Consider the following 12408-nt stretch of genomic DNA (forward strand, 5'->3'; position numbering starts at 1 on the left):
AACACAAGGGAAGCCGCTGCTGCTTCTTTCCATGATTTCACAGTCAGATTTCTGTAAGATGAATACACATAGTCATGCCAATTGCCCAAAAGTTTTCCCATTATGGAAGTTCTTTCAAGCTATGGGATTTTATTTAAAAAAATGCTGAAACACTGTCAATATAGTCTTGCTTAAATAAAATAGTCTTTGAGGACAACTACTATGATGATGTGGCCCTCGGTGAAAATGAGTTTGACACCCCTGTTCTAAACTATTGGAAAAGTAAAGGAAAAACATTATCTTTAATACATTAATATTCTTGTAGTATCTAGACAGACAGACAGACAGACAGACAGACAGACAGACAGACAGACAGACAGACAGACAGACAGACAGACAGACAGAGTAAATAAAAAAAAATACAACTTGGAAAATTATGAAGGCTTTTGACAACAGTGGTCAAAATAATGTTTAAAGAGATATAGTGTTTCACAGGGTTTTTTGTTGGGTTTTAAAACTTTGTTAAGACGTTGTTTTTGTGCTATAAAATATTTACTACTTTTTTGAAAACTATCATATTTTTTTTCAATCATTCATCTTCTCAACCGGTTTTGTCTCTTTCTGGGTCACGGAGCTGCCGGAGCCCATCCAGGCCACTTGTGGGCAAAGGCAGGGGACATCCTGGACAGATCGCCAGTCTGTCGTAGGGCCACAAATCACACATCCATGCACACTCACATTCACTCCTAGGGACAATTTAAAATTACCAATTAACCTATGGAGCATTATTTTAAATAATGAAAATATTTTAGTGTCCATATTAGTTGGTTTATGTACTAATCACCTTACACTTTAAATAACAGTAAATAAACAAAAGTGACCGTTAAAACTAAACAAGTTAGGGCATAAAATATTTTTTTAAATGACCTTATAAAAGTGAAGGAAAATATGTACAAATGTGCACTTTACAAAAATATTGAAGAATAATTAGAAGGTGGATTTGGATTAATATGCAAAGTTCTTTTAAAAATCAGATTTAATGATACTACAGTTAAACTGAATTCACATTCATTCGTTGTTAAAGAAACCTAAAACAAATTTTAAATAAAAAATGAAAAAAACAAACAAAGTACAGGATATTTTCCTGAATATCTTATTCATTTTACCTCCAGGGATAAAAAAATATCGCAGTGTATTTCTGCTCTATTTTAAAGCAAAAAAGAATAAATCAAAACAGCTTTGAAATGCGTCTAAACCTTCGTCTTCTTTACATTTCATCAAACAGTATTTGTCTCTATTATACTTTATTGAATGCCAAAGTCTGAAAACTGACAGACTATCTTTCTTAATAAAAGGTTCTTCTTCTCGCTTCTTCCTGTCATTGTGTTGAAATTATCCTATAGTATCATAAACATTAGGAGAAAAAATACTTTCACAGAAACGGAAGAAGAAAAAAGAAATCACTGTGTGGAAGGTAATTATTTCAGCAGTTTGAGACATTTCAAAAGACGCCTCCTGGAGATACTTTGCTACTTGGCTTATTTTGTTGTAATGAATGAGCAGCTCTGGGTTTTCACTTACCCCCTCCCTACAGCCAAGGCAGCCATCCGAGCCAAAACACAAACCCAATTACATGAAAAGTCAGAAGTAGATGTGTTTGTCAGGTCTTACGAGAGTCTGGGTAAGCTAAGATGTCAGATAACGTTCAATTAGCACCAACCTTTAAATGCCTCAAGCAGACAGACAGTTTACTCCTACATATCACTGGCTAAGAGCTGGTGGTTGAACAACAGATAAGAAGCAGGGAATACCTTTATTATTCAGCCACTCTGCCGCTCACAGAGCTTGGAGTTTGACCGTACTGGTTGGTAAACATTCACATTTAGAAGTTATTTGATTTATTGCCAATTGACAACCTGGAGTGTGGTTGGCTTGGCTGTTTTTATCTCCAGAAACCCTTTTAAGAGATGGTGACATCTGGGTTACAATTATGCATCAACAAAAACATGAACACAAGCAACACAACTTACTGTATATCCTAGAACCGGGGGTCTGCAACCTTGATGCTAAAATAGACATTTGGTATAAATTTTTACTTAAAAATAATTTATTGTTTAGGAAAGTACACTTTCTTTATGTTTTTTTAGCCATTAAGCCATTTATTTCTAAATGGGGCTTTTAAATATTTACAATATTAGAATTATTACAGTGTTATATTTTTTCTGTACAAAACAAATTTTATTTATTTTACACCAGACAGCACTATAGTTAAGTTCCTTTCAAAATAAAATACATCCTGTATGGAATAAGATCCTCCAGCTGCAGTAGATTAATTAAAAATAGAAGGAAGTCAAACATAGTATTTTTAATCATTATGACTTGTTTCACAGTCTTTCTTTTTGTTCTTTACTGTTCAGTATGAACATGACAACTTTGGTGTAGAGTTCAGTACAGTTATGTAACTTTGTCGCTAAACATCAACTACGGCACTATTGTGCAGCAAAGACAATATTTTCTTCAATTAGTTTCTAATAATTAACAGTTCTGACAGTAAAATGGGCGGCCGTGGTACAGCCGTAGGGCTGTCTACCCATGATCGTAAGACTGCAGGTTCGATTCCCGCCTTGCACACCCATGTGTCGAAGTGTCCTTGGGCAAGACACTGAACCCCACCTTCCCTCTGGTGGTAGGTTGGTGCCAGTGTTCAGCAGCGGAGCCGCCACCAGTGTGTGAATGTGCGTGTGACCAGGTGAATGGGTGTGTGACCAGGTGAATGGGTGTGTGACAGCGCTTTGGGCCTTGTAGGTAAAAAAAAAAAAGCACTACATAAGTATACTCCATTTTAAAAGAAATATTTTGTCAATGTTTTGCTCACTTTTCTGACATGATTTAATTAATGAGTGAAAAAGCAAACAAAAACTCTTGATTTTAGTGTAACGTCAGCAGTGGTACAAAAAAAAATCTACTAATATGAAGTTTGTCTATGTGTCTCCTACAACTCATTTTGTCTTTCTCAAAATGCCTTGCCTTTTGCCAGGCTACAGTTTAAAATAAGATTTTTTTCTTAATCTGTCTTGCCTGTCCTGTAATATGGATGGATGGATGGATGGGTGGATGGATGGATGGATGGATAGAGACTGCCTTTGCTTAAAAACTAAACACAAAAATCTAAACACAAATGATAAAACGTGATTAATCAATAATTTATTTAAAGCATTAATCATTTTTCTTGCAGCCAAAGAGCCACAATGTAGGGATAAAAGAGCCACATGTGGCTGCAGTGCCTCAGGTTGCAGACCCCTGCCCTAGTGTCTGCTTACAAACTCAGTTTAAATGGGAGGAAAATGGAAACAGTTCTTACACTGTCAGTTGGTTTGGTTTGCTTTCACACAGGAGGCAGACCAAGCTGCCTGGAACAATCTGGCAGTGCGTTCAACCAAATTGGGGGTAAAAAATAGCATGAAACAAAAAAACCATACCTGTTAATACTCTCATTATAACCAAGTAATAAGTGCCTGCACTTCTTCCAAACACCACCTTCCCACTGTTAGATATTTTACAACTTTTCATTAGTCCTGCTTTGTCAATTTTACTCTGTGAGTAGTTAACTTTACTGTTTGTAATAACTGGTGGCGATTTAAGGACCTACTCTGATGAAAATTGTTTTTTTGGTCTTTTTAACATGTACTTGTGACATTTATTTGATTATACATTCAGAAAATTAGGATCAAAAGTGCATTTTTTTGTATTTCTTTATTCAAATTGTTGTGAATCAGGAGCAGACAAAAAACATTCAGCTTCAAAAATATTTAATTTTATAACTTAAAAAATACACTGTGCAGGCCAAAGGCTCCCTGCTCTGTTCCATTCTGATGCATCCACTGATGTTTTCCTCGTTTGATCTGACATCTGGCTCAGAGCCGTATGGCTGGACAGATTGCTCACCATTTTTTTAGGTCACCATTAATGTTAGGTTGGGAGTGTGAGGGATGTAAGCTAGCAGGAGAATGCAGAAACAGAGAGCTCTCAGCCTTATGGAGGCGAAGAGGGGATGGATTTGCACCCCCCCACAACTCAGAGGTGAACTCCTGCTGTCCTGCAGAAACTATGTCCTAGAAAACTACACAGGTTTTTAAAAAAAATGGCTAAAAACAGCATAATCATGATTAAAGACCACTGGGAACGAGTTAACAGTAGAATTAAAGATGTGGGTGTTTAAACAAAAATATCTCAAAATAATGACGACAAAAAATATCAAATAAATCTAAATTTTCATATTGAATTTGTGAAAGTGTTTCTTTTTTACCCTATTTGCACTAAACAGGTGTAAAAAAGGGTATAATATTTAAGTTAAATAACAAAAAAATGAAAGAGCGAGATAAAGCTTTTTGCTTGTACTTGTAGAGTACTTTGTAAAGGTTTTGTACACAGACAAAAATAATAATAACTTTGACCCAAAACATTACAAAAAACACAAAAACATATCAACAAGTTGCGTACCGCATCAAAATGCAAGTTACAAAAACTACCTAACGAATTCTTATTATCTTAGGACAAGTATGGAAATGGATACTCTCCATTATTGATCACTGTTATAGTTAAAGTAACACTATTATAAATTCACTTTTTAAAAAAAAATCTTTATTACTTTGAGTTGTTCCGTTTGTGCAACTCATTCTCTTATCTGACTGTTACTTGCCACAACTTTTGTTTTCTTTTCACGTAAAAAAAGTCCAACTCAGAGCACAAACACCTAAAGAAATGTAAACACTGTCTTCTTCAAACCCTAATTTACTAGCTTTAATCTGGCATAAACATGAGGAAATTAATCACTTCGTGTTCCACTTTTTGTTCTAATGTAAACTTTTGTAAGAAATATTTTATTATTTTTTTATATAGTATGACTTGACTTTATATAGAATGAGTTGTATTGTTTTCCTGTCATGCCTCGTTTGATGTTTCCATACAAAATGTGTTGAAGACACTTCTGTCTTATTTTCGCAGAGCAGGTTGTGCCGACGCTATGCTATGGCAAATCTGCTTAGTCTCCTGGGAATCTTGTAATCTTTGACAGATGTACAAAGCTCTCCCAACCTTTGTTTTCCCCGATAGAATTTGCTGTGAGTACATAAACAAATTCAAACTCTGTCAGAGAAGAAGCTCACTGTGTGCAGAGATGCTGCAAAAAACAAATGTGCAAAGGGTGCGAATGTTGTGGAGTGAAATGCTGTAACTATACTAACACACAGAGCTCAGTCAGAATGAGTGAATGTGGTTACTTTTGGTTTTTCCTGGTTTTGATGTTTGTCATGAACACAAACCGCTCCAGAATTGCACTTTTTCACACAACATCAAGTTCAAACAGAAGATAGTTGTTGGCTCCTGGTTCCCTGCTGGTTCCGGATCCCTGTTCCAACTGTGATGAATCATCAGTTTTATAAACTGCTATCAAACCATCCTCAACCCACCTGGCACTTTCACAAAGTGGCAAAATCCCATTTTTTTTTCTGTTTCCAAGAGGAAGTCATTGTGAAATTGTGAGAAAATTCTGCTCAGGTGTGACTTTGTTGAAAAGGTGAGGTGAAAGTGATCAAGTTTTTTTTCTGTTCAGGTTTTCCTCAAACATATTTTAACCGTGCTCCAGTGGACACCCACATTCCTCATTAACCTTTGTCATTTTTAACCTTTTTGGCCTAATTATGTACAACAGCTTCTGCTCATTTGAGCACTCACACAGGGTGGATTCTGTGCAGAAGAAAAGCTAGGTCTAATGTTGGATTCTTTCGCTCAAAAGGCCTTAAGAACCAACTAGTCCTTCCGAAGTTTAAATGTCATTAAGATGGCACCAGAAAGCTGTTCATTACACTGAGAAAAAAACCCAAAGCTTATCAAAAAAAAGTCTAACCATCCATCTGTGACCCTCTCTAAGAAACAAGAATAGTAGAATTCAAAACAGTGACGAACTTCAACTTAATAATGTTTCTGCATCTATAAGTACAGTAATAATGTTTCTGCATCTATAAGTACAGTAATAATTATTTTATGAAGCCATTCACAAGTTAAAATAAAGGTAAACGTCATGGCTTTGGGCATTCTCTTTCCCAAAATAGTAGATTGAATCTCTGTTAGGGATGTAAAGATTAACAGACTTAATGGATAAATTGATTTGTATTCCTATAATCCAACCAGATCGATCTGTTGTTGTCTCGTTTTTTAACGAAATGTGAACAAAATGAGAAAATGATTGGAGTACAATTGGCCCATCTTGATAAATCTTCCTAAATTCTCAACCTTTTTCTGAAAACCATAAATCTAAATTTTATTTCCAAAATAATGACAATGAACATCAGTCTAACTTATCAACTTTCATTGAACATTAAAATATTATCTTTAAAATTGAATGATAAATTATAATTCCAATGTATATTTTTCTTAAGTCAAATCAGGTTTTTCTCTATTGTTATCTGTATGGAGCCAAAGGGATTCCGACTCATTTTAATTTTATTTTTTAAGTTCCTTTTTTCTAAATTCCAGCTTTTTACTAGACTATCCTCAACTGTGCTGATTTGGAAAAAAATCTTGGAAAGGTATAGAGCAAAGAGAAAGTTAAAACAACTTTAAACCTGGTGAATTATTTTGAATGTCTAAAAACAAGGTTTGAAATCTTTGCAAGTGTCCAATAAAGGTGACTTCTTTTTTTGTGGTTTTATTGCATGAGGAGGTTGAACATAGTTTTAGGGTTTAAGCCGATCACAGTGTTGTAGTTGTACTGAATTTTTTCCAGGGTTTCTGTCAACAGCAAACAGGATGGATTTATTTCCTCTGAAGTCTGTTTGCATGAATGCAGTCGGGCGTCTTCCCTGCAGCCTCTTCTGTTAAGTCTTTACCTGTGAAACGGTTAAGAAGGCTTCAGTTTACAAAAGAAGAGACCAAAAACAAAGACATGCCTCATGGTTGCTGAATCTTCACAGGCTGTATTGATTTCCGTGTTCTGCTGAATACAGGCAGGACAGATGTTTGCGTGAGAATCCCTGCATGTTTGATATCCTGTAATCCCCAATTTACCAGAAACACAGCAGCCAATTAAAAAGTTGTCTGACATTCCAGCAGCGCTGCGCTTCTGTCGGAGAGAACATTAGCTGGAATTTGTTTTTCAGACAACATTTGAGTGCATTTGATTGGATTGGTCAGCATGGGCCTCACGTCCGTGGCATTCTGTCTGCTGCCTCTGATTGATGAACTGGTGTGAGTGGGTCTGCCCACCACGGCTGCAGAGACAGAAGAGGGAGCTGACAAATGACTCAGCGCCAGCGGAAACGTTCATGCCGGGCAGGCGGCTCGCAGAGAAGGGTATCGACTGTGAAAGCGCTCATCCTCTCTGCTGTCTGATCACATGCTAAGACTCGAGCCAGGAGTCAAATCTCTGTGTGGCGCATATGAAGAGCTGTGACTTTTTAGAGAGATTTTCATTGACCTACTGGGGGAGACGCTGCACCATAAAGCTCTGTCATAAACAGGGATGTAAAAAAAATAAAAAAGAATTGTACTTTTATAGAGACAATTATGATTTATTACAATTCTTTTCTGGAAAATCTTTTATTGAGAGTTTATTAAATCTGTGATGCAAAGAGACACAATGCGACTCGTCCTTTTTTACAGAATGTTTGTCTTTAAACCTTCTTCAGGTTTGGCTCTTTAGTGTTTGAAAGTTTTCCACAGAAATATGTTTCTAAAAGTTAAAAAAAAATGGAAAAAACACATTTCTTATCTGTATCCTTCGATCTGTGATCCTAACGATTTCTGTCCACTTTATATTTATTTGAAGGCTGATGTTCCAGCACAAAAAGTGATTGAAATTTATGTTGGCCAGACGTAATATGTGCAGCCAAGATGCACATTGCTTGATTTACCACACAAATTTTAAGTGCGTCCAAGGCTGAATTTTGTTGCTGGCCACATATATTTAAAGTTTACATTTAAAATTCAATGCGTATAGACACTTCCTTATTTGAAAATCTGGTATCAGCTCAGTAATGGTCAACTTGGTGTTTCTAACATGTTCTTCTGGCATTCATCTCCTGATTGGGGGCATATATAAAATAATTCAACATTAAAATTGTATTTCTGAATTTTTCCTTCTTCAAATCAGGAGCAGAAAAAAACCATTAAAGATCAGATTTTGACACAGCAAGTAAAATGGGCGGGGCAAAGTCTCCCTGCTCTGCTCCATTCTGTTGCACACACTTGTGCGTCTTTGTTTTTTTCCTTTTCTGAGCTGGAATCTGGCTCAAAACTGGATAGCTCTGATTTTACTGGTAATGTAGACTTGGGGTTAAAAGGAGCTGGAACATAGTGGGAGAGAGTGTACACAAAGGGATGATGAGATATCAGCGCAAGCTAACTTCTGTGCCAATGGTCCCATCCCCAACTCAGGCAAATTTTCTGATGAACTTTTGCTGCTCTATAGAAACTAAGTCACCGCTTTTTTGATTATGCCTACAAATGGCATAATAATAATAATTAAACGATCAGTGGGAACACTTTGAAAATAGATCAAAGGTGATTAAAGTGGGACTTTAACTGTATGGTCAATTTAGGCCATATTGTGATAGACCACAGTAAAGCTGAACATCCAAAAAGAGTAAAGAGTTCGGTGTAGGAAACTTTACATTCAAAGCCAGCCTGAACGTATTTTTAGTAAAAGGGAAGAAATCCAGCTAATGCAAGAAATATAAACTTGTATGCTGCAAGGCGTAACATGGGGATTACATCATGAAGACTGGAGGAAAGAGTTTATTATTTCAGGCGTGCAGTCATTAGTGAGAATTCTGCATGAGGGAAGCTTTAAGTTAATTTGCAAAGGTTATGATGAGGTCCTTTATAGATCGATGCATTTGTGTTTCATTTTGTGTTACTCTACTGTCCCCAGATCATGCTGCTTACTGATCCTGAGGTGGAGAGCAGCCTCCTGATCAGCTCAGACGAAGGAGCCACTTACCAGAAGTACCGACTGAACTTCTACATCCTGAGCTTGCTCTTCCACCCTGAACAGGAGGACTGGATTCTTGCCTACAGCCACGACCAGAAGGTGAGTGAACAGTCAATTTAAGAGGGTTGTTGTCTGTCTGGGACTTCTGTCAGACAACAACAAGCAGAGTGGGGTTACATGGCAGAAGTGAAAAATGAGTCTGCATGGTTAACATTTAGTTGGAGTTCATAAGTTCATGAAAGATGTGATGCAAGTTGGTCCAGGAGGGAAAGACATAAGAAAGACACACACCCACACACATTTTGGAATTGTTTCAAAATATTCCTCTCTGCTGTTAAACTGAGGATGAAAAAGGCAAATTAAACTGATGAAATGATGGTCCACAGGTCCGTGAGCCACTTCTGAATGGTCCAGAGATGAAACACACAACATTATTAGATTTAAAAAATATATATTTCCTAGAGAGTTTTTTTTTTTTTTTCCAGGAATGCAAAATATAGGCTAAAATGTTCCGGCTGTTTGGAGTAGTTAAAAAAAAAAGAAAAAAAAAGAAGACATGCTTGAACTGGCACTTACGCAGTGAACATTGGTCAAACAACCCACGAAGACGAAAGTAAGCACTGTCTATTTAACCCTTCAGAACAAAACTTTGATAAAAAAGGATACCCATCAACTTTTAAATTCACTTCTCTTATTCAAATAATGTAAAAGGTGCAGAAAATCACGTTTTTCTTCCTTCTGTACCTTTTCATTTTCTTTGTTACACAACTTGAACAAGATCCTTTGTTTTTGTTTTTGTGGAAATGAAACTGAAATTGAAATTAAAATCCAAATGCTAATAGCTAAAAGTCCTTTCTTATACTACGAACACTGATCAAGAATTCGGTTAGGTTTTGCCTCGTTTAAATATTTTAGGAAATCCTGGTGTTTTGCCAAGTTCTGCCTGCCATAGTTTTTATGCTGTTAGTGTTTATTGTACTAAATCTTAATGACCAGCATTACATTTTTGCTTTTCAGAATCACCTCAAAGGTATCTTTGTTTTCAGAGGGTGTTATACCACCCTGTGTTATGAGTATGTTGTTAATGGGTCAAGGATATGTTTTCCCAGATAATGTGGATGGCTGTTTAGTCGCACAAAAAATTGAGGATTGAAAATCTGACCCAACAAATTATTGTTATTGAATACCCCTGATGTAAACAGTGTAGCAATGCAGCTACAAATCACATCAAAAACTGGTGAGGATAATCATCCAGCATCTTGTTGCTTAATGATTTACCCCCCCCCCCCCCCCACCACCACCACCACATCTTTAATCATCTTTTCTATTCCCCCTTTCCCCCCTTTCTTCTGTGCCATTGCCCCCTGTTTCTAACATCCCTCCCTTCTTTTCTTTTTGTTTCTAATTGCAAATGAACAAATATTGATTACAAATGTAATGTAAATAAAGTCTAGCCTAAATTACAAAAGGAAGGGTTTATACAAATACACACCCATGACTTAGAAGATCCACAACGCCCTGTTGTAACAGTAAAATACGTCCAACACAAGACGTCTTCAGCTCCTATCTGTCTGCTCAGCTGTTTGACAGGACAATATAAAAAAAAAGAAAAAAAAGTTATATTATTTCCTAATGTTTGACCAAAAAACGAAAAAAAAAGACTGATCTGACCTGGACAACTTTCACACAACTGCACTGGAAAACATAGAAAGCCTGAAAAGCCTGGAAAACAGTCTGGATGATATCAAAGATGTCTTAGGGATAAAGCTGCTTGACAGTGTCATGTTTATGCTGTTCTCCAGAATATCGACCAACGATGCATCACCATGATTACATCAATTATGTGAATACATTAACCTGAGCACCATGCTTTGACGTGTCATTGATGCTAAGGGAAACCTGATGCAACAGATGCTGGAAATCAAACTAGCACTCAAAAAGCCAGAAAAGCTTTAAGTTTGTCAGTTGTTAAAAAAAAACAAAAAACAACAAAAACAAACTGACGATGGAGTTCTAAGCTTTCTGTGGATCTAAAAGGAAATTTCCTTTCAAGCCTGCTAAGAATGAATGTGGATTTCTGCTGAGGGCAGAGGCTCAAAGCTCTTTGAACAGTTCAAACAATAACATGAAGAGGGTTTATCTGGTTCTTGGTTAGTAATAGCTACTAAATGAGTGTAAACTTTCATCCACTTTTTTTAAACCCATTATATTATGATAACAAAGAGGGAGGGAACCGTAAAAATTAATGGATGTTTCTGTTTCTTTATCTGGGTATGCATTTTCATTTTGTATTTTAAACCAGATGTCACATATAAAACATGGTGGCGGTGGTGTCATGATTTGCACAAACTTGTCGACTTATCTATATAGAGTGGTTTAAGTTGATGACATTCCAAAAATATTTTTGTTGTACTATCTGTGTTTGTCCTTTTTCACTGATATGCCCACTTTTCCTTTTTTTTTTTTAACAGATTAATCAAAATCAATGTTTTTGCTATTTAGTTGTGAAGTACAATGAGATGCAACTGCAAATGAAACACAGTGGTACACTCAATCAATAAATTGCTATTCCAAAAGATAAAGACATTATACAAAGTAAAACCAATAAAACAAAAGCAGAGCAGAGTCTCTTGCTGGCTGAACGACCTTGCTGTGAAAAGGGTTTTAAAAACACCTTCTACAGTGTTGGTGCCTGATGAACCTTGAGTGGCAAAGTGTTCCGCAGCTTTGGAGCACTTTCTAATAAAGCGTTACTCTTGGTAGAACTTGGTAGAAGATGTTTTTACACAACTACAAGCTTAAACTGACAGCTTTTACTTAAACGACCAGTGGAACTCTCCAGTAAATTTGGACATTATTTTGTTACAGCTATAACCCTTGTGCTATCATAGGCACGTTAACATCTAGACCCCACAAGACAGTGCACTGAATCTTTTTTCTTCAATGATTTGTGATCTTCACTGGTTTCCATGGATTACATAAAATCTTTCCACCTTTATCGACCTGTGTCATGGTAGGAATAACAGGTTAATTGTCATCTTGACCCCATAGAATAGCACAAGGGTTAAAGTTTAGCATTCAAAGTTTGACAAAATCTTAACCTGAGATTTTTGTAGAAAAAGTTTATTTATTTTGAATTTACTTTTTGGCTTAACTTCAAGCCCAATTTAGTTTTATTTTCCTTTGGCTTTGTACTGATTTAGATCACAATTATTTATATTGCTAAATTGTAATATACTGTATTTTTTTAGAATTAATTTTAATTAGTATTTTGTAAAAATGTGTTCTCCGACAAGACGCAAGTTTAATACTTCTGGCCTGCAGTTTTGGGCAGCTCAGGGGGATCTGAGGTTTAGCTGTTGGAGCAGACAGCAGAGGAGAGTGAGTTATATCTGGCCTTGATGTGGACAGGTTAAATCTGGAAATCAATTTAAGAGGAG

General features: G+C 36.3%; 1 protein-coding gene across 2 annotated transcripts in view; it reads left to right on the forward strand.

The window, feature by feature from the left end:
• LOC101163788 (VPS10 domain-containing receptor SorCS1) overlaps positions 1-12408 on the forward strand; it is a 167268-nt gene that overhangs the window by 90949 nt on the left and 63911 nt on the right. For both annotated transcript variants that reach the window (XR_002292451.2, XM_011488553.3), the window contains exon 4: positions 8909-9067. Coding sequence is in view for 1 of the 2 variants with exons in the window: in XM_011488553.3 (XP_011486855.2) it covers positions 8909-9067 (159 nt within the window). In the remaining variant the exon portion in view is untranslated. The remainder of the gene's footprint in view (positions 1-8908; positions 9068-12408) is intronic.

The sequence above is a fragment of the Oryzias latipes genome, chromosome 1 (assembly GCF_002234675.1).
Source record: "Oryzias latipes chromosome 1, ASM223467v1".
In the NCBI taxonomy this organism is placed as follows: domain Eukaryota; kingdom Metazoa; phylum Chordata; class Actinopteri; order Beloniformes; family Adrianichthyidae; genus Oryzias; species Oryzias latipes.